At 44.0% G+C, this 22,518-nt stretch overlaps 1 protein-coding gene across 2 annotated transcripts; it reads right to left on the bottom strand.

Annotated features, from left to right (window-relative positions):
- Nucleotides 1–118: 118 nt before the first annotated feature.
- On the bottom strand, nt 119–22,518 carry LOC139563806 (synaptosomal-associated protein 23-like). 2 transcript variants are annotated; one of them, XM_071382732.1, is made up of 8 exons: nt 22,388–22,518; nt 12,141–12,255; nt 6,209–6,250; nt 4,691–4,739; nt 4,395–4,512; nt 1,722–1,895; nt 1,293–1,437; nt 119–935 (listed from the first exon to the last, which is right to left on the bottom strand). In XM_071382732.1, the coding sequence occupies exons 2-8, from the start codon at nt 12,195–12,197 to the stop codon at nt 873–875; spliced, it is 648 nt and encodes a 215-aa protein (XP_071238833.1). In that variant the 5' UTR covers nt 12,198–12,255; nt 22,388–22,518; the 3' UTR covers nt 119–872. The 2 variants fall into 2 exon arrangements, with proteins under 2 accessions (XP_071238833.1, XP_071238832.1); XM_071382731.1 differs by having other exon boundaries at nt 22,331–22,517.

Here is a 22,518-nt window from a genome sequence, read left to right as displayed (position 1 = left end):
TGTTTAATGTAATAGTATGTTTTCCTCATTCGGTGTGTTATAGCTGGACCCCAGGCCATACAAACCCATTCAAGAAGTTTGTTAAGTGTAAAACAGATATTAGATCGTTCAAACATTATTTCAATTCAAAGGGTATAGGTCCTAACTTTATTCACAAGTCACTTCTGCTTTATAAGAATAATTAAATAAGCACATTTCAAACAATAACAATAATTACAAATGCCATGATATGAAGAGCTGTTGTCTCATAACTTTTCCCTGCATATGCCTGAGGTGTATACAGCTGCTGTGACACCCCATGACCACCAGGGGGCAACAGATGGTGAGAATCTGATGTTCCAGGTCATATTTTTCGGCAGCCACACTGCACATATATTAGGGGAGGACAGCTCAAAATAATGGCTGGAATGGAGTGGATGGAATGGCATCAAGCACATTGAACCCATGTGTTTGACACTATCCCATTACTATGAGCCGTCCTCCTCTCAGCAGCCTCCACTGCTTATCAGGGCCTGAATGAATATATAACCCATCTTACATCAGCCCTCCTACTCAGAGGCTTTCTGAATACGGGCACAGATCTCACAACGCCTGGAAAAGTGATTCACTGCGTCACATATTTGGGAAGGGACCCAGGCAAGGACTTTGAACTAGTCATAAAAAGGTAGAATAAGAGAGAGTTGCGTGAGCATATTTACATCATTACAGAAAAGGCACGTGTGGTAGGTGCTGATTCATGGGTTTTGTCCTGGTTGATTTACTTTGTTCTCAAGGAGAGAGAGTGTGTGTGTGTGTGTGTGTGTGTGTGTACATGAGAGCTGAGGCAGAGATTCAAGGTGGATGATTTCAAAATCGGGAGCAGGTAGGTAGGTCTACTTGATGAGCTTATTGGCTCGCTGGTTGGCTTCATCGATACGTGCTTTGTTTACGTCCGCCTGAGGGAGAGAGACAGTACACACACACCAGGTGAGCGGTGGATCAATATCTACATTACTCTTTCTTAGTGAAACAGAAGGCCGTCTGACAGTACAGCCCTATGTTAGGCATCCTCATGGTACACAAGACAAATATACTGTACCACACCCCAGAAAAAGCTAGCGGAGGTGTATGAAGAGGAAAAACTCAACTGTAGAAAACAATCTCTGCACCTTTAATATGCAGAACTTCTGGTCACAAAGACCTTCGTCAGAGCATACTGGTGGTATAAGCCCCACAACATGGTATCATAACCCCTAAGGAGTGTGAGGCAGTGTATGGATGGAGAACACAGCCCAGCCATGATGACAACCCACCTTTTCTGTGATGCGGTCGATGTGTTTGTTCTGCTTGTCTAGCTCAGCGCCCATGTCACTGGCCATGTTCTTCAGGTTCCCTATGATGCTGCCCACCTGATCCAGGTTCTCCTCCATCTCATCCTCCCGAGCATCGTTGGTAATCCTGGGGGAGTTAAGGGGCCACATGACCGCACATATCTACTATTCTCAGTGTCAAAACACAATCATGAGACTATTTGCCCTTGCTTGATAACCCTAACCCTATGGTGTTTTCAGGTCTGAAGGGTCTGGATAAGTAGAAGCAATGTTGTGGAGATTCCACCACATTCCCTCCACCTTACCGATCTTCACACATTTAAAAAAAGGGCAAAGGGAGCAAAAGCAAGTTGGATCAAGCTGATAGTTACAAACTAGGTGTGTATTATACGGTTGACTGGCTTCACCCACCTCTTGATGTAGGGTCCAGAGCCCCCCATGGGCTGCTGCTGGTTGGCTTGTCCGTTATGGACGCCTGAGGGTTGCCTGGACACCACCGAGCCATCCCCTCCCTCTCCTGTACTGCTACCATCACCTGTTCCCCAGGTACGCTTGTACTTAGAGTCATGCTCTATGGACGTCACCCTGAGGGAGAATCAAGTCAGTCCGTCAATCAACGGATCATTAGTCAGTCCATCATTCAAGTCAGTCCATCAATCAAATCATTTATTCATTCAAGTCAGTCCGTCAATCAGGGGACAACTTCAGGGGAAGAGAAGTTCCACCGGTGCCACGTAGCAAACAAATGCACAATCATCGCATAACGGGCAAGGCCATTAAGATTAAGGGTATCATTCTAAAAAAAATAAGGGTGTATTTGTGTGTCTATGCTATGTAGGAAAAACAAGGACAGCAGAACACAGGAGTAATATTAGGACCCTTCATCAGAAACCCTGTGGCTGAGCACTTCCTGGAGGCTCATCACATCAGCTCTATGAGATACATTGGTATCGGACATGTTAAGACTCCTAGGGGGGGGGGGTACTAATAAACTATTACTGAGAAGAGAATTGTATTGGTTTCACCGTTTGTCCACACCGTCTCTTAAAGGTCTGAACCAAGTTTCTTACATGAACATGTTACGTTGATTTGACTTGCCACACATGAAATCAACCAAAAGTGTTAAATCTAAATATTTTATATTTGAGATTCTTCAAAGTAGCCACCCTTTACCTTGATGACAGCTTTGCACACTCTTGACATTCTCTCAACCAGCTTCATGAGGTAGTCTTTTTTAATGCGTTTGAGCCAATCAGTTGTGTTGTGACAAGGTATACAGAAGATAAAAAGACCAAGTCCATATTATGGCAAGAACAGCTCAAACAAGCAAAGAGAAACGACAGTCCATCATTAATTTAAGTCATGAAGTTCAGTCAATCTGGAAAATGTCAAGAACTTTTGAATGTTTCTTAAAGTGCAGTCGCAAAAACATCAAGCGCTATGATGAAACTGGCTCTCATGAGGACCGCCACAGGAAAGGAAGATCCAGAGTTACCTCTGCTGCAGAGGATAAGTTCATTAGAGTTACCAGCCCCAGAAATTGCAGGCCAAATAAATGCTTTAGAGTTCAAGTAATAGACACATCTCAACAACTGTTCAGAGTAGACTGTGTGAATCAGGTTCTGTGAACTACTGCAAAGAAACCACTACTAAAGGACACCAATAAGAAGAGACTTGCTTGGGCCAAGAAACACAAGCAATGGACATTAGACCGGTGGAAATCTGTCCTTTGGTCTGATGATTCCAAATTTGAGATTTTTGGTTCCAACCGCCGTGTCTTTGTTAGACTCACAGTAGGTGAACGGATGATCTCTGCATGTGTGGTTCCCACTGTGAAGCATGGAGGTGGTGGTGTGATGGTGCTTTGCTGGTGACACTGTCAGTGATTTATTTATAATTCAAGGCACACTTAACCAGCACGGCTACCACAGCATTCTGCAGCGATACGCCATCCCATCTGGTTCGCGCTTAGTGGGACTATCATTTGTTTTTTAACAGGACAATGACCCAAACACACCTCCAGGCTGTGTAAGGGATATTTGACCAAGGAGAGTGATGGAGTGCTGCATCAGATGACCTGGCCTCCACAATCACCCGTCCTCAACCCAATTGAGATGGTTTGGGATGAGTTGGAGCACAGAGTGAAGGAAACGCAGCCAACAAGTGCTCAGTATATGTGGGAACTCCTTCAAGACTGTTGTAAAAGCATTCCAGTTGATGCTGGTTGAGAGAATGCCAAGAGTGTGCAAAGCTGTCATCAAGGCAAAGGGTGGCTACCTTGAAAAATCTCAAATATATTTTGATTTGCTTAACACTTTTTTGGTTACTACATGACTCCATATGTGTTATTTCATAGTTTGATGTCTTCACTATTATTCTACAATGTAGAAAATAGTAAAAATAAACACTAGAATGAGTAGGTGTGCCCATCATTTTCACTGGTCCTGTATATATGTACTACTACATGTGCCCATCATTGCTAAATTATTAGATACACAAGTTGTACATGTGCCCAATTTGTAAGTCGCTCTGGATAAGAGCGTCTGCTAAATGACTTAAATGTAAATGTAAATGTTGTTTTTGAAATAGGTCACTATAATTCTATCTAGTGCCACCTGCAAGTAATGGTCACATGGGCGGGTATTCCAACATAATATTTTTTTACTGTTGCCTAGGTTAACTCGGATCCATCTGTATGTATATAATCTTAATGACCACACACACCTCCGTGATGGATGATGATTGACTGTGCGCCAAAGTGAATTGAATTGTTTCCACACCCACCATGTGTGTAATGGCCATGTGAGGTGAAATGTGTATATTTTGGGATGTGAGCACGTCTTTTTGACCTCATGATTTGTTTGGGATAGAAAAAGGTTGTCACTAAAGCGGTAAATTGGAAGCATAAACAGAGCGCGGGGCCATCTTGTTCTTTACAAGTTAGAAATATAAACATGCTAAGAAACAGAATCAACATTACAAGAACAGCACAGTGTCACATGACTCATTTCCAGAAGTGAGAGAGAAAGAAACTGATGTGCTACGCTTGTGTTATAGTTTGGTGGTAAGAGGGGTGTCCAGTACCTGTCACAGGGGCAGACACAGAGGCCACAGCACTTGGACAGGTCAGTCAGGTTCTTCTCAGCCTTCCTCATGTCCTGGTTGATCTGGTCCATACCCTCCTCTGTACGTCTCAGTTGCTCTGTCATGCAACCAGGACAAAACAGCAAAGACACATGTCAGGGAAATGAAACACTAAAACCATATTAATTCATTAATTTAACCTAAGTTAAAAAACTGGCTTTAACAATAAGATCTTCGGGGAGAAAAAAAAGATGGCGTTCCTAAGAGCTGGTACTCTGTAGTGAACTCAGACTCACCCCCCTGTTGGTCCAGCATGTCGATGGTGTTGACACCAGTCTCCCTGGTCTGAACACAGGACAAGCACCACATTAGGAATTCAAAGACCACAGTTCAGCTAACTTCAGCAACACAGAAATATGCTGAAGAAAAATATAAAACGCAACATGTAAAGTGTTGGTCCCATGAGCTGAAATAAAACATCCCAGACCTTTTCCATACACACAAAAAACACTTCTCAAAAATGTTGTGCATAAATTTGTTTATATCCCTGTTAGTGAGGATTTCTCCTTTGCCAAGATAATCCATTCACCTGACAGGCATATCAAGAAGCTGATTGAACAGCATGATCATTACACAGGTGCACCTTGTGCTGGGGACAAGAAAAGGCCACTAAAATGTGCAGTTGTCTCCCACCACAATGCCAGAAATCTCAAGTTGAGGGAGCGTGCAAATTGGCATGCTGACTGCAGGAATGTCCACCAGAGCTGTTGCCAGTGAATTTCTCTACCATAAGCCACCACCACCCTCATTTTAGAGAATTTGCCTTGTACGTCCAACCAGCCTCACAACCACGTGTAACCATGCCAGCCCAGGAACTCCACATCCGGCTTCTTCACCTGCGGGATCATCTGAGACCAGCCACCCAGACAGCTGATGAAACTGTGGGTTTGCACAACCCAAGAATTTCTGCACAAACTGTCAGAAACCATCTCAGAGAAGCTCATCTGCGTGCTCGTCATCCTCACCAGGGTCTTGACCTGACTGTAGTTTGGTGTCGTAACCAACTTCACAGGGGACAAAGACTCAACTTCAATGGCACGCTGGAGAAGTGTGCTCTTCATGGATGAATCCCAGTTTCAACTGTACCGGACAGATGACAGACAGCGTGCATGGCGTAGTTTGGGTGAGCGGTTTGCTGATGTCAACGTTGTGAACAGAGAACCCCACCGCCACCATGGGGCAATGTATGGGCAGGCATAAGCTACGGACAACAAACAATTGCATTTTATCGACAGCAATTTGAATGCACAGAGATACCGTGACGAGGCCCAGTGTTGTGCCGTTCCTCCGCCACCATCACCTCATGTTCCAGAATGAAAATGCATGGCTCCATATCGCAAGGATCTGTACACAATTCCTGGAAGCTGAAAATGTGGCAGTTCTTCCATGGTATGCATACTCACCAGACATGTCACCCATTGAGTATGTTTGGGATGTGCTGGATCGTCGTACAGCCATTGAAGAGTGGGACAACATTCCACAGGCCCCTTTCAACAGCTTGATCCCGCTGCAGAACAGATACTGACTGGTTCTGATCCACGCCCCTACCTTTCATGCATTTGTATTCCCAGTCATGTGAAATCCATAGCTTAGGGCTTAATTAATTAATTAAAATTGACTGATTTCCTTACATGAAGTAACTCCGTGAAATCTTTGACATTTTTATAATATTTCTGTTCAGTGTACTTCTGTATGTAATGACAAAGGGCTTGTGTTGGGCTAGACTGTCAGAGCAATAACAATGTTTGTCTCACCTCCTCGGCCATCTGTAGCATCCGCCTGGTGCAATCCAAGGACTGTAGAGGACAAAATACACACAATAAGGTCTTATTGTAAGGTACCGGTAGGTAAAAGGCTCAGCCAGAAGAGCACTGCCTGGCTCCTCTCTAGGCTGCTTCCTCTCTAGGCTGCTTCCTCTCTAGGCTGCTTCCTCTCTAGGCTGCTTCCTCTCTAGGCTGCTTCCTAGGTTCCTGCTTTTCTAGAGTTTTTCCCTAACCACTGTGCTTCTACATCTGCATTGTTTGCAGGCTGTGTTAAGAACTTTGTGACAACTGTTGATGTAAAAAAGGGCTTTATAAAACACATTTGATTGATAGCGCAATAGTGTAGCCTGTAGAACATGACAGCTGAACAGACAAATGATAGACACCTTAGAGTCCTTGTTTTGATTGAGTCTTTCAGGGGTACAGACATACAGGAAAAAAGGCTCTAGACTAGAGCCTAGGTAATATGAAAGGCTTCTTGGGTAGTACTCAATTCTCAGGACAGGCACAAAGCCTATCGTGAATTGTCCTAATTTTAAAACCTGTTCGGTGAGCCCGACACATGGTTCTCTATTTAACAGGCCCACAGAGACTCAGATCTTAAATAGTTGACATATGGCTGAACTGTGCCTGGTCAGGTAGATTAACCATCTCCCACACAGCAGCAGCACCAGGTCACATGACAACGTTATGATGGAATGCAGTCAGTGCAGGTGAGACGCCCTATTAATAACATGACTGTGAAAGGCGTAGCCTACAGCAGAGAAGTTAGAGGGGGAAATTATTATTCGGGGCATGACGACTTAAAATCAGCAAGAACTGTTATACCATATCACCTCAACATAGAGTTGAACATGATTAACCCCCTCTGACACAATTCTAAGCCTGCTTCGTGTCTGAACCATTCATATCGAGATCTCTCTGTGTGTGTAGGGTTCCTCTAAGGATCTTTTAAGGTGGTTCTGATTATTGAGGGGGTGTCCCAGAGGGGGGCGCTGTGCACCCGTTTGGGTTGAACACATGTAACTGACTTTTCCTCAAATCTAGAGCCTTAAATGATAATCACTGTTTGCTTTTTTATTTAAGTGAAAATTCATTAATTGAATTAATATTTTCCACCGTTTTTCCTAGAATTACACTAGTAATACAATTTTTCAAATGGTCAACCGAACAGGGACCATGAGAGCCAGGCAAGAGTAATTCACAGTGAGTGTGAATCTGTTCTGAAAGAGCTGGAAAACCTGGACCCATACAAATCAGCTGGGCTTGACAATCTGGACCCCCTATTTCTGAAACTGTCCGCCGCCATTGTCGCACCCCCTATTACCAGCCTGTTCAACCTCTCCTTCGTATCATCTGAGATCCCCAAGGATTGGAAAGCTGCCGCGGTCATCCCCCTCTTCAAAGGGGGAGACACCCTGGACCCAAACTGTTACAGACCTATATCCATCCTGCCCTGCCTATCTAAGGTCTTCGAAAGCCAAGTCAACAAACAGATCACTGACCATTTCGAATCCCACCGTACCTTCTCCGCTGTGCAATCCGGTTTCCGAGCCGGTCACGGGTGCACCTCAGCCACGCTCAAGGTACTAAACGATATCATAACCGGCATCGATAAAAGACAGTACTGTGCAGCCGTCTTCATCGACCTGGCCAAGGCTTTCGACTCTGTCAATCACCATATTCTTATCGGCAGACTCAGTAGCCTCGGTTTTTCTAATGACTGCCTTGCCTGGTTCACCAACTACTTTGCAGACAGAGTTCAGTGTGTCAAATCGGAGGGCATGTTGTCCGGTCCTCTGGCAGTCTCTATGGGGGTACCACAGGGTTCAATTCTCGGGCCGACTCTTTTCTCTGTATATATCAATGATGTTGCTCTTGCTGCGGGCGATTCCCTGATCCACCTCTACGCAGACGACACCATTCTGTATACTTCTGGCCCTTCCTTGGACACTGTGCTATCTAACCTCCAAACGAGCTTCAATGCCATACAACACTCCTTCCGTGGCCTCCAACTGCTCTTAAACGCTAGTAAAACCAAATGCATGCTTTTCAACCGTTCGCTGCCCGCACCCGCACGCCCGACTAGCATCACCACCCTGGACGGTTCCGACCTAGAATATGTGGACATCTATAAGTACCTAGGTGTCTGGCTAGACTGCAAACCTTCCAGACTCATATCAAACATCTCCAATCCAAAATCAAATCTAGAGTCGGCTTTCTATTTCGCAACAAAGCATCCTTCACTCACGCCGCCAAACTTACCCTAGTAAAACTGACTATCCAACCGATCCTCGACTTCGGCGATGTCATCTACAAAATAGCTTCCAATACTCTACTCAGCAAACTGGATGCAGTTTATCACAGTGCCATCCGTTTTGTTACTAAAGCACCTTATACGACCCACCACTGCGACCTGTATGCCCTAGTCGGCTGGCCCTCGCTACATGTTCGTCGTCAGACCCACTGGCTCCAGGTCATCTACAAGGCTATGCTAGGTAAAGTGCCGCCTTATCTCAGTTCACTGGTCACGATGGCTACACCCACCCGTAGCACGCGCTCCAGCAGGTGTATCTCACTGATCATCCCTAAAGCCAAAACCTCATTTGGACGCCTTTCCTTCCAGTTCTCTGCTGCCTGCGACTGGAACGAATTGCAAAAATCTCTGAAGTTGGAGACTTTTATCTCCCTCAACAACTTTAAACATCTGCTATCTGAGCAGCTAATCGATCGCTGCAGCTGTACATAGTCCATTGGTATATAGCCCACCCAACTTACCTACCTCACCCCCCCATACTGCTTTTATTTATTTACTTTTCTGCTCTTTTGCACACCAGTATCTCTACTTGCACATGATCATCTGATGATTTATCACTCCAGTGTTAATCTGCTAAATTGTAATTATTCGATTTATTGCCTACCTCCTCACGCCTTTTGCACACATTGTATATAGATTCTCTTTTTTTCTACCATGTTATTGACTTGTTTATTGTTTACTCCATGTGTAACTCTGTGTTGTTGTCTGTTCACACTGCTATGCTTTATCTTGGCCAGGTCGCAGTTGCAAATGAGAACTTGTTCTCAACTAGCCTACCTGGTTAAATAAAGGTGAAATAAAATAAAAAATAAAAAGGTCTGGAATTTCATGATTTTAGGTGCAAGGCCATTTGGGCTCCAAGAGATGCCCAATCCGCCAGGGCACCAAGGCCATTAACCAAAATAGACCATTAAGTTGATTCGAAAAACAAAAATAACAACCAAAACAAACAGCAATTGAATCATCGCATGCTAGGAATATGGTACTGTTAACAGTTGATGTTACTCTTCAATAACACGTTGTCCTTAAGTCTTTTTGCCACAACTTTGAAAGTATGCTTGGGGTAATTGTCCATTTGGCGACCAGCTTTAACTTCCTGACTGATGTCTTGAGATGTTGCTTCAAAATATCCAACATTTTCCTACCTCATGATGCCATCTATTTTGTGAAGTGCACCAGTCCCTCCTGCAGCAAAGCACCCCAACAACATGATGCTGCCACCCCCGTGCTTGGGATGGTGTTCTTCAGATTGAAAGCCTCCTTTTTCCTCCAAACATAACGATGGTCATTATGGCCAAACAGTTCTATTTTTGTTTCATCAGACCAGAGGACATTTCTCCAAAAAGTACGATCTTTGTCCCCATGTGCAGTTGCAAACCGTAGTCTGGCTTTTTTATGGCGGTTTTAGAGCAGTGGCTTCTTCCTTGCTGAGCGGCCTTTCAGGTTATGTCAATAAAAGGACTCGTTTTACTGTGGATATAGATACTTTTGTACCCGTTTCGTCAAGCATCTTCACAAGGTCCTGCTGTTCTTCTGGGATTGATTTGCACTTTTTGCACCAAAGTACGTTCATCTCTAGGAGACAGAACGCCTCTGAGCGGTATGATGGCTGTGTGGTCCCATGGTGTTTATACTTGCGTACTATTGTTTGTACAGATGAACGTGGTACCTTCAGTCATTTGGAACTTGCTCCCAAGGATGAACCAGACTTGTGGAGGTCTACAATTTTTTTTCTGATGTCTTTGCTGATTTCCCCATGATGTCAAGCAAAGAGGCACTGAGTTTGAAGGTAGGCCTTGAAATACATCCACAGGTACACCTCCAATTGACTCAAATGCTGTCAATTAGCCTATCAGAAGCTTCTAAAGCAATGACAATTTTCTTGAATTTTGTGAAAATAAAGTGAAATAATCTGTCTGTAAACAATTGATGGAAAAATTACTTGTGTCATGCACAAAGTAGATGTCCTAACCGACTTGCCAAAACTATAGTTTGTTAACAAGAAATTTGTGGAGCAGTTGAAAAACGAGTTTTAATGACTCCAACCTAAGTGTATGTAAACTTCCGACTTCAACTGTATATACAGTGCATTCATAAAGTATTCTGACCCCTTGACTTCTTCCACATTTTGTTAAGTTACAGACTTAATCTAAAATTGATTAAATTACCCCCCCCCCCATCATCAATCTACACCCAATACCCCATAAATGACAAAGCAAAAACAGTAAAAAGGTATAAATAAAAAATATTTTTTTTCTTTACATAATTATTCAGACCCTTTACGCTGTACTTTGTTGAAGCACCTTTGGCAGTGACCCTACTTGGGCATGACGCTACAAGCTTGGCACACCTGTATTTGGGGAGTTTCTCCCATTCTTCTCTGCAGATTCTCTCAAGCTCTGTCAGGTTGGATGGGGAGCGTCGCTGCCCAGCTATTTTCATGTCGCTCAAGAGATGTTTGATCGGGTTCAAGTCCGGGCCACTCAAGGACATTGAGACTTGTCTTGGAGCCACTCTTACGTTGTCTTGGCTGTGTGCTTAGGGTCGTTGTCCTGTTGGAAGGTGAACCTTAGCCCCAGTCTGAGGTCCTGAGCGCTCTGGAGCAGGCTTTCATCAAGGATCTCTGTACTTTGCTCCGTTCATCTTCTCAATCCTGACTAGTCTCCCCAGAGCATGATGCTGCCACCACCATGCTTCACTGTAAGCATGGTGCCCGTTTTCCTCCAGATGTGACGCTTGGCATTCAGGCCAAAGAGTTCAATCAGACCAGATAATCTTGTTTCTCATGGTCTGAGAGTCCTTTAGGTGCCTTTTGGCAAACTTCAAGCGGGCTGTCATGTGCCTTTTACTGAAGAGTGGCTTCCGTCTGGTCACTAACATAAAGGCCTGATTGGTGGAGTGCTGCAGAGATGGTTGTCCTTCTGAAAGGTTCTCCCATCTCCACAGAGGAACTCTAGAGCTCTGTCAGAGTGACCATTGGGTTTTTGGTCACCTTCCTGACCAAGGCCCTTCTCCACCAATTGCTCAGTTTGGCTGGGCGAACAGTTCTAGGAAGTCTATCAATATTTTAAGTTAAACGTTCTCATCGGTTGCATCAGCCTCATTAATTTGTTATGTACAGTCGTATGAATTTGGGTTCTATCACCCTACAACTGTCCCAGAGTCTGTTTGGAATATTTCTCACACAGAACGACAAGCCACAAGGTGGCACAGTGCCCCTCAGATTATTTGGGGAGAACCCTGGTGTGTTGTACATTAAGCAGGTTACTATGACAGTTTACCCCATGCCATGTTGGACTAAACCCAGTACATAGGTATCAGTCGGTCAGTCAGGCAGCAAGGAGAGAGAGAGAGAGACAGACAAACAGGTAGGTAAGAGATAAAGATAAATCAAAATGGCAGAGGACCACACTATTACTATTAACAGAACACTTAGATGTAGCTTAGCTGTGCTCAGTAAGCAAAGAGTAAGAGTTTTTCCCCCGTCGATGTGTTACTGCTTCTCTATAGGAGTTGACACAGGAGCTAAGCTAATACTGCCGCATAACACTACCCCCATTCCCAGCATTCCTATAGTGTCTCCATGGATACGGGTGGCAGCTGTACCTCATCGGTCACTTGGTTGGCCCTCATGGTGATCTCTTCCGCTGACATATCCGCCATTTTACTGCTGTCGAAGTTGGAGGCTCGTCCTGTCACACCAAGCTCTACACTCTGAGGCCTGGGGGAGAGAGGGGTGGCCGGATAGAGGGACGGAGAGAGAAGGGTTCATAAGTTAATGTTTCAAGAACACAGATATCCATTTGAGCATGTCTGAAAGGTACCATTGAACTTTGCAGACAGAATCAACATACTATGTAACTTTACAAAAAACAATGTTTAAACTTTGGTCTCAACAAAGGGGGAAAATTAGATTGCTTTCCTGGCAGCCCAGAGGGGTCTTTGGGGTTTGAATGTTGTGTGGAAAAGGAAATAAAAAAGTTGACCGACAGATAGACAAATGAGCAGCATCTTTCTGTGCCTACAGACAGCAGTAGGCTAGTTCCTTGTCAGTACCATTATGGCTTGGTGTCATTAAGCAGACAGCACGCTTACAATGAGGAGGCTGGTGATAAGGAGAGGCTGATAGAGAAATGAGGATGTGTTTGAAACATCGTTAACATGCCAGTCAGGAACACACAGCACTGAATGATGAAACGCTTGGTGTGGACAAGCTGCACCAGATTCTCTACCATGACAGAGTGTTTTTAGACACGTTTCAGTGTGTCCAATATCTAAACTAGCATACGGCTTAGAATGTAGTGATGGTGGCAAACAATTATACAGTTAGGCTACATAAATCGGGATATTATTTTTTACGGTATATATAGTTGTCAAAGTCGCAATATTAATATTATTTATCCAGTTGGCTTTACCTGCACCAAAACTCCAGTATTTTTCCTTCATAACTTGTTCTCCATCTCCTTTTTAAACAAGGAGACAATTTGTTTTCAACACTTATTTCCACACTGATCAAAAGTCATGTTCTCATGTCTCTCTAGTCCCTCTGCAGTAGACATATGGTGAGCAATACGTTTGGAACATCATATCGCAATAAACTCACAGTATTGAATATTTCAGTTGTGTATATTGTTTAATTTGATTAAATTATTTTATTTCAAGTAATCATCTCTATAGAGCTGCTGCCTATGCTGTCTGACAAAAGTCACTATTTTAGTAGTCCAAAGTATACTAAACAAAATATAAAATGCAACAATTTTAAAGATTGATGTTCTTATATGAATTGTACAGTCAATTGAAAGAAATGTATTAGGTCCTAATCTATGGATTACACATGACTGGGAAGCGCTGCAGCCATGGGTGGTCCTGGGAAGATATAGGCCCAGCCACTTGGCAACTTGGCCTACCCACTGGGGAGCCAAACCCACAAAGGGGCTTTAAAAAACAGACAGAATGCTGTTTAATCTGCTTCTTGATATGCCACGCCTGCCGGGTGGATGGATTATCTTGGCAAAGGAGAAATGCTCACAAACAGGGATGTAATTTGTTTTGTTGAGAAATAATTTGTGTGTAAGGAAAAGTTCTGGGATCTTTTGTTTCAGCTCATGAAACATGGGACCAACACTTTACATGTTGCGTTTATATTTTTGTTCAGTATAATTGAACTGAGGTCTGTCAATTAGTATTATCAAAAACAAAAACTGGCATTTCGGTTAATCGCTCAGCACTAGTTGACCTCTACATGGAGTACATTTAAGAAATATGTTCGGTTCAAGGTTGATGTGTGAAATGCTGATGAGCTCTTCCATGGAAGACTGCCGCAACCAACATGTTTTTATTACAAGCTGTTTGACTAAGTGAAAACTACTCTACCAATGAATGTACAATCGCATGGAAAGCTTTGAAACAAGTGGCAATCTGAACTCAAGATAGCCCTAACACACAAGCCTACTTGATTTTCATTCAATAGAAACTTTAAAACAAGAAAGCAAAGTCAGTTATCAACATAACATTGTACCAGAGGTGGACTGACTGTTTGTAGTAACAGCCATAGCCTAGATGTAGCCTAGGCCTATCAAGGGTCAGGTTGAAGTTCAGGACCTAGGGCTCGGTTGACAAGTACAGTACCTGAATCATAACCATAAGCAAACAAGAAAATGCTCCTCCAAAAGCGGCGCTCCTAGTGGCCGGGGACTTTAATGCAGGCAAATCCGTTTTACCTCATTTCTACCAGCATGTCCACATGTGCAACCAGAGGGGGGGGGGAGAACTACAACAAAAAACTCTAGACCACCTTTACTCCACACACAAAGCTCTCTCTCGCCCACCATTTGGCAAATTACCATAATTCTATCAATCAAGTTTATTTTATATAGCCCTTCGTACATTCTATCCTCCCGATTCCAGCTTACAAGCAAAAACTAAAGCAGGATGTACCAGTGACTCGCAAAATACGGAAGTGGTCAGATGACACGGATGCTAGACTACAGGACTGTTTTGCTAGCACAGACTAGAATATGTTCCGGGATTCATCCAACGGCATTGAGGAGTATACCATCTCAGTCACCACCTTCATTAATAAGTGCAATGACAACGTCGTCCCCACGGTGACCGTCCCAACCAGAAGCCATGGATTACAGGCAACATCCGCACCAAGCTAAAGGCTAAAGCTGCCGCTTTCAGGGAGCGGGACACCAATCTGGATGCTTATAAGAAATCCTGCTATGCCCACAGACGAACCATCAAAACAGGCAATATAGGACTAAGGTTTAATCCGACTACACCAGCTCTGACGCTCGTCGGAGGTGGCAGGGTTTGCAAGCTATTTTGGACTACAAAAAGGAAACCCAGCCGTGAGATACCCAGTGACGTGAGCCTACCAAATGGCCTAATGCCTTTTGTGCTCGCGTTGAGGTAAGCAACACTGAAGCATGCATGAGAGCACCAGCTGTTCCGGTCAACTGTGTGATCACGCTCTCTGTAGCTGATGTGAGCAAGACATTTAAACAGGTCAACATTCACAAGGCCGTGGGGCCAGACGGACTACCAGGACGTGTGCTCAGAGGAAGTATGGACCAACAGGCAAGTGTCTCCACTGACGTTTTAGGCAGATGACCATAGTCCCTGTGCCCAGGAAAGCAAAGGTAACCTGCCTAAATGCCTACCTCCCTGTAGCACTCATGTCAGTGGCCATGAAGTGCTTTGAAAAGCTGGTCATGGCTCACAAACACCATTATCCCAGAAACAATAGACATTCCAATTTGCATACCGCCCCAACAGATCCACTGATAATGCAATCTCAATCGCACTCAACATTGCCATTTCCCACCTGGACAATATGAACACCTATGTGAGAATGCTGTTCATTGACTACAGCTCAGCGTTCAACACCATAGTGCCCTCAAAGCGCATCACTAAGCTTAGAACCCTGGGACTAAACACCTCCCTCGGCAACTGGATCCTGGACTTCCTGACGGACCACCCCCAGATGGTAAGGGTTGGGAACAACACATCCGCCAAGCTGATCCTCAACAGGGGTGTGTGCTCAGTCCCCTCCTGTACTCCCTGTTCACTCACGACTGCAAAGCCAGGCACGACTCCAACACCATCATTAAGTTTGCCGATGACAACAGTAGTAGGCCTGACACTGACAACGACGAGAGCATATAGGGACGAGGTCAGAGACCTGACCGTGTGGTGCAAGGACAACACCCTCCACGTGATCAAGACAAAGGAGATGATTGTGGACTACAGGAAAAGGAGGACCGAGCACGCCCCCATTCTCATCGACAGGTCTGTAGTGGAGCAGGTTGAAAGCTTCAAGTTCCTTGGCGTCCACATCACCAACAAACTAACATGATCCAAGCACACCAGGACAGTCGTGAAGAGGGCACACAACTTATTCCCCCTCAGGAGACTGAAAAGATTTAGCATTGGTCCTCAGAACTGAATGTATTCAACTGAAATGTGTTTTCCGCATTTAACACAACCCCTCAGAGAGATGAGGGGGGCAGCCTTATCGACATCCACGTTGTCGGCGCCCGGGGAACAGTGGGTTAACTGCCTTGCTCAGGGGCAGAACGACAGATGTTTTAGCTTGTCAGCCTGTATATAGCCTCGCTATTGTTATTTTACTGCTGCTCTTTAATTATTTGTTACTTTTTTGGTGGGGGGGGGGGGGGGGATTTTTCTTAAAACTGCATTGTTGGTTAAGGGCTTGTAAGTAAGCATTTCCCTGTAAGGTCTACTACTGTTGTATTCGGCGCATGTGACAAATACAATTTGATAATGAAATTGTGTATGGATTTTTGTGTTTTCCAGATACATGGATCAAGAGGGACAACACCTTTACAACCAGTTCCTGGACCTGGTGTCAGCCCCTGATGGCAAGGCAGACACCGTCATTGTCGCCATCAAGGAGGTGCTGCACATCAAAAAGATACCAACAGAGAGATTGTACGGCCTGGGCACTGATAGGGTTGCAGTGATGACTGGTATGGACAAAGTTTTAGAATGAACATTTTTTAATTTTATTTTTTATATACAGTATGTCTGGTGATACAAATTATTTTCTTCATCTTCAAACTGGACAAAATTGTGATTAGAGGTTGACCGATTAATTAGGAGCGATTTCAAGTTTTCATAAGAAATCTGTCATTGGCATGTTTGGACGCCGATTATGGCCAAACACATTGCACTCCACGAGGAGACTGCGTGGCAGGCTGACCACCTGTTACGCGAGTGCTACAACGAGCCAAGGTAAGTTGCTAGCTAGCATTAAACTTATCTTATAAAAAAAGATATATCAATCTTCACATAATCACTAGTTAACCTAGTAATATCAACCATGTGTAGTTAACTAGCTGGTCCTGCGTTGCATATAATCAATGCGGTGCCTGTTTATTTATCATCGAATCACAGCCTACTTCGCCAAACGGGTGATGATTTAACAAAAAGCGCATTTGCGAAAAAAAGCACTGTCGTTGCACAAATGAACCATAAACATCAATGCCTTTCTTAAAATCACTACACAAGTATATATTTTTAAACCTGCATATTTAGTTGAAAGAAATTAATGTTAGTAGGCAATATTAACTAGGGAATTGTGCCACTTCTCTTGCGTTCTGTGCAAGAGTCAGGGTATATGCAGCAGTTTGGGCCGCCTGGCTCGTTGCGAACTGTGTGAAGACCATTTCTTCTTAAAGACCGTAATTAATTTGCAAGAATTTTACATAATTATGACATAACATTTAAGGTTGTGCAATGTAACAGCAATATTTAGACTTATGGATGCCACCCATTCGATAAAATACAGAATGGTTCTGTATTTCACTGAAAGAATAAACGTTTTATTTTCTTAAATCGTAGTTTCCGGATTTGACCATATTAATGACCTATGGCTCGCATTTCTGTGTGTTTATTATATTATAATTAAGTCTATGATTTGATATAGCAGTCTGACTGAGCGGTGGTAGGCAGCAGCAGGCTCGTAAGCATCCATTCAAACAGAACTTTCCTGCGTTTGCCAGCAGCTCTTCGCAATGCTTGAAGCACAACGCTGTTTATGACTTCAAGCCTATCAACTCCCGAGATTAGGCTGGCAATACTATAGTGCCTATAAGAACATCCAATAGTCAGAGGTATATGAAATACAAATGGTATAGAGAAATAGTCCTATAATAACTACAACCCAAAACTTCTTAACTAGGAATATTGAAGACGCATGTTAAAAGGAACCCCCAGCTTTCATATGTTCTCATGTTCTGAGCAAGGAACTTAAATGTTAGCCCCTTCAAGGAGCACCTGCGGCAGCTCCATAGTCACTTTGCCAAAAGCCGTAACAAGACAGAAGTCTTGAAAACTGCTTCAGCACTTAAAAGTGAAGGTGAGATTATGCATCACATTTCTTCACTTGGCTACTCTGGTCTCATCTTGTTTACCTACTGCATCTCCTCAACAAAAAAAAAGTTTTTTTTCTGGAAGTAAAGGATGTTCGCTGGCTGTCCCAGCACCTGGCCGTGGCTAATCTTCAGCGAAACCTCAGCGCAATGTTGGCTGAGGAGATGAACTGCTGCCCAACTGCTGCGGGCCTCTATGCTTTCTGTACCACGTACAGGTAGGCCTACATGTATTATAGATTACAGACGACTCCAAATTAAATAATGCTATTACTGCTTTCAGTGTCTCAACTATATTTGAGTGGGCCACAATGTGGCTTTTAAAACTGGTTTACCACTCTGTTGGCTCTTCTTTAATGTTATACATCTTTTTGTTTTTCATGCATTTCAGGAGTTGGACCAGCTGACGACAATGACAAAGCTGGCCTCGCAGTTTGATGAGTGGGGGCAGCTCTACCCCTGCCTTAGCCAGCAGTAATCACACTGACTATACCAGTGTATTTCATTAATTGTGAGAGGACTTCTCTACAATGAAACAAGAACATTTAAAATGTGAAAGTAGATCCTCTTTGTCCCTCTCCCCTCTTATTATTATTTCCGTTATTACAGATCAAAAACAGACTACAGGGAGAGCATCTAGCCACCTGCACGCAGCACTCAACCCCCCCCCCCCCCCCCCCGACCCAATCAAGGAGCACAATTACAGGAGGGTGTTAAAAAAAAAAGCCCACCAGAATTCTCAGACAAAAGGCTGTTAACAATGTCAGAACTAGGTTTTTGTCAGAACCTGTAAACAGATTTCCAACACCCTTCCTTTTGTGATGAACATGAATTATTGGGCTCTAACTCAAATCAAATTTTGTTTGCCCAGTCAAAATGTTCCTCTGTTCATTTTGTCAAGATAAAAAAAGTTTTATTTCAGAAAGAAGGTCTCGTGTTTCTTTAGATAGCTGCAGCACTCAACCTTATATTGCATCTTGTCATAACTTTACCAATACGTTATTGAGCTCATTTCTGGGGGTGGACTTTACATGGTTTCAGTTTTTCCACTTTTAAATAGTTACCAGAACCAAGCTTTTCAGTACTTAAACATATTTTGTGGGGGAGGACCACGGAACACACCTTAACCCCGACCACCCCCGCCCGCTAACCTTTCCCACACGGATAACACATTTTCCAGAGGAAACACTGAATTGATGTGCTAACTTGTTCTATGTGGGTCTTCACACTGCTGTGCCAAAGATGATATTATCAGTTGGGTAGTGTGGGGCTTGGACGCTGGTTGGCTGAAAGCTGTGGCATATAAACTCAGCAGAAAAAGAAACATCCTCACTGTCAACTGCATTTATGTTCAGTAAACTTAACATGTGTAAATATTTGTATGACCATAACAAGATTCAACGTCTGAGAAACTGAACAAGTTCCTAACAAATGGAATAATGTGTCCCTGAACAAAGGGGAGGGGGGATCAAAATCAAAATGAACAGTCAGTATCTGGTGTGGCCACCAGCTGCATTAAGTACTGCAGTGCATCTCCTCATGGACTTCACCAGGTTTGCCAGTTCCTGCTGTGAGATGTTACCCCACTCTTACACCAAGGCACCTGCAAGTTCCCGGCCATTTCTGGGGGAATGTCCCTAGCCCTCACCCTCTGACCCAACAGGTCCCAGACATGCTCAATGGGATTGAGATCCGGGTTCTCCACTGGCCATGGCAGAACACTGACATTCCTGTCTTGCAGGAAATCACGCACAGAACGAGCAGTATGGCTGGTGGCATTGTCATGGCATTGTCATGCTGGAGGGTCATGTCAGGATGAGCCTGCAGGAAGGGTACCACATGAGGGAGGAGGATGTCTTCCCTGTAACACACAGCATTGAGATTGCCTGCAATGACAACAAGCTCAGTCCGATGATGCTGTGACACACCGCCACAGACCATTACGGACCCTCCACCTCCGATCCCGCTCCAGAGTACAGGCCTCGGCTTAAAGCTCATTCCTTCGACGATAAACGCAAATCCGACCATCACCCCTGGTGAGACAAAACTGCGACTCGTCAGTGAAGAGCACTTTTTGCCAGTCCTGTCTGGTCCAGCGACAGTGGGTTTGTGCCCATAGGCAATGTTGTTGCCGGTGATGTCTGGTGAGGACCTGCCGCACAACAGGCCTACAAGCCCTCAGTACAGCCTCTCTCAGTCTATTGCGGACAATAGGAGCACTGATGGAGGGATTGTGAGTTCCTGGTGTAACTCGGGCAGTTGTTGCAATCCTGTACCTGTCCCGCAGGTGTGATGTTCGGACGTACCGATCCTGTGCAGGTGTTGTTACACGTGGCCTGCCACCGCGAGGACGATCAGCTGTCCGTCCTGTAGCGCTGTCTTAGGCGTCTCACAGTACAAACATAGCAATTTATTGCCCTGGCCACATCAGCAGTCCTCATGCCTCCTTGTAGCATGCCTAAGGCACGTTCATGCAGATGAGCAGGGACCCTAGGCATCTTTCTTTTGGTGTTGTTCAGAGGCTGTAGAAAGGCCTCTTTAGTGTCCTACGTTTTCATAACTGTGACCTTAAATGCCTACCGTCTGTAAGCTGTTAGTGTCAAAACGACCTTTCCACAGGTGCATGTTCATTAACTGTTTATGGTTCATTGAACAAGCATGGGAAACAGTGTTTAAACCCTTTACAATATAGATTTAAGTTATTTGGAATTTTACAAATTATCTTTGAAAGACAAATGTCCCCTTTTCAGGATCCTATTTTTTTGCTGAGTTTATTATACAACGAGGTGGGTCTAATCCTGAATGCTGATTGGTTAAAACCGCTTTCCAGCCAGTGGTTTATTCCACAAGTTACCACCGGCTAAATCTATGACTTTAAAATGCCTATTTATTCTGTTCCATATCACTGTCTCATCAGCCCAGCCAAGCAATTTAAACTTTATCTCCACTAATAAAAGCATCAAGACATTCTTACATTTCTTTTAGATTAACATTTAGTTTTCAATAGCTTAGGTTTGTATAAACTTCAGTCTCTCCGACATTTGCAACACTGTTTCAATTTTCAAATTCGAACTCCAGCTGTCCCATAGTAATTTACAGTCAGGAAGGAGTCTGGATGAGACAGACAGCGTTTCTCAACCAGTCGAAATCATGAATCAACTGGCATCATTTATGGACATATACAAAAAAAATGTAAATCGAAAAATGGCCAAGTCGAAACAAAGTGCAGCTAGTTTGCAGTCTTCCAGCTTGAAGTGATTGTGTTAGCTGTGTTGTTGGATAGCTCCTCTTAACAACAGTGTCCTGATGAGAGCGCACATGTTCTATGCCAGGCGAAATCTCGCCTCATTAGCTCATTGTCATGGATGTATCCAAATATAGTACACTAGAAACCAGCTTTAACAACGACTGGGTCGCGTCTCTGGCAACCGAACCAATAGAACGAACCACCAGTCGGAGTGGGTAGCAACCCTATATTTATGTCGGGACTACATCTTGTGGTAGGATGAAATAGTATGAATAAATTACCCAAAATAACGTTAATGAAAATGGCAATCATTATATGTATAGTGTAACGACCCTGGGTTTATAAGCGCGGAAATCGACTCTGCCGTTCGAGCATGCTTTTGCGGCACAGTCGATAGCGCGCCGGACCTGCTTCGAGACCTGCTCCCTGCTGTTTCATTACACTATGTTGGTAACCCGTTGTATAAACGTGATAACGCCCTCGAAGCCGGTGTTTGGAGGATATGTTGGCAAAGTTTGCCAGGCCTCGACTTCGTCTCGGGCCTAACACCCGTGCCAATATCCTACAAAACACCGGCTTCGAGGGCATTATCACTTCAATACCACACCCCTTCGTGCCTTACTACTTAAATAAATAACCCTTAATATGTGGCTGTGCTGACATTGTTATTGTATGAGTTAGCTACCTAGCTGGATATGCTGGACGTCAGTTGGCAAGAAGTTTACAAGTTCAGTAGCTAGCTAGTTGTATTGTAACAAGAGCGAGCAAGGTTATCGCTGACAGACTAACAACACCCAACCAATGAGTTTCAGCTAGCCTAGATAGCTGGCGAAGTTAAACTAAAATTAATGGAAAAGTTATTGAGAGTAACCTGTAATACATAACTGAGTTCCAAAACCTTGAAAACATTGTTAACAAAGTTTACTCGCACTGGGCTAACTTATTTATTTCGCCTGAAGTAAATAAAAAGTTATTCCTGTAAAGTTTTGTGTACTGTTGGCTAGCACAAGGGGCCACTACGCTAGCAGTGGAAGCTAGCAGTCTAGTTCCTCTTCAACACAACTCAGTCGCATAAAACTCGCCGTCAGATGATAATTTGACTGATGAACACAAACTGAAAGACGGTTGTCTTCTGAATGACAGCTACTTACTGCTAAGCTTCTCAAATAGAAAACCCTCCTTGGACTCCTCCTTTGGGTTATCTGTACCTGATCTTTGCAATTTCTGAAATTCCTTTAGATGGTGTCGACGAAGCGCATATCCTGTTTCCACAAGTGGAGGAAAGTGATGTTGCGCATGCGTTACTGTAGCCTTCTTTTCACACGGCAGAAGTTGTGGT

This window comes from Salvelinus alpinus, chromosome 34 (assembly GCF_045679555.1).
Source record: "Salvelinus alpinus chromosome 34, SLU_Salpinus.1, whole genome shotgun sequence".
Lineage (NCBI taxonomy): Eukaryota > Metazoa > Chordata > Actinopteri > Salmoniformes > Salmonidae > Salvelinus > Salvelinus alpinus.
This window is presented reverse-complemented; position numbering and strand designations above follow the sequence as displayed.

Bases quoted from the DNA above. Each gene is read 5' to 3' on its own strand.
- LOC139563806 (XM_071382732.1), bottom strand. From the start codon at position 12,197: ATGGCGGATATGTCAGCGGAAGAGATCACCATGAGGGCCAACCAAGTG. The intron at 6,251-12,140 runs GTACAGCTGCCA...TGTCCTCTACAG, and splicing joins CCAACCAAGTGACCGATGAG to TCCTTGGATTGCACCAGGCG. The intron at 4,740-6,208 runs GTGAGACAAACA...TCCTGTGTTCAG, and splicing joins TGCTACAGATGGCCGAGGAG to ACCAGGGAGACTGGTGTCAA.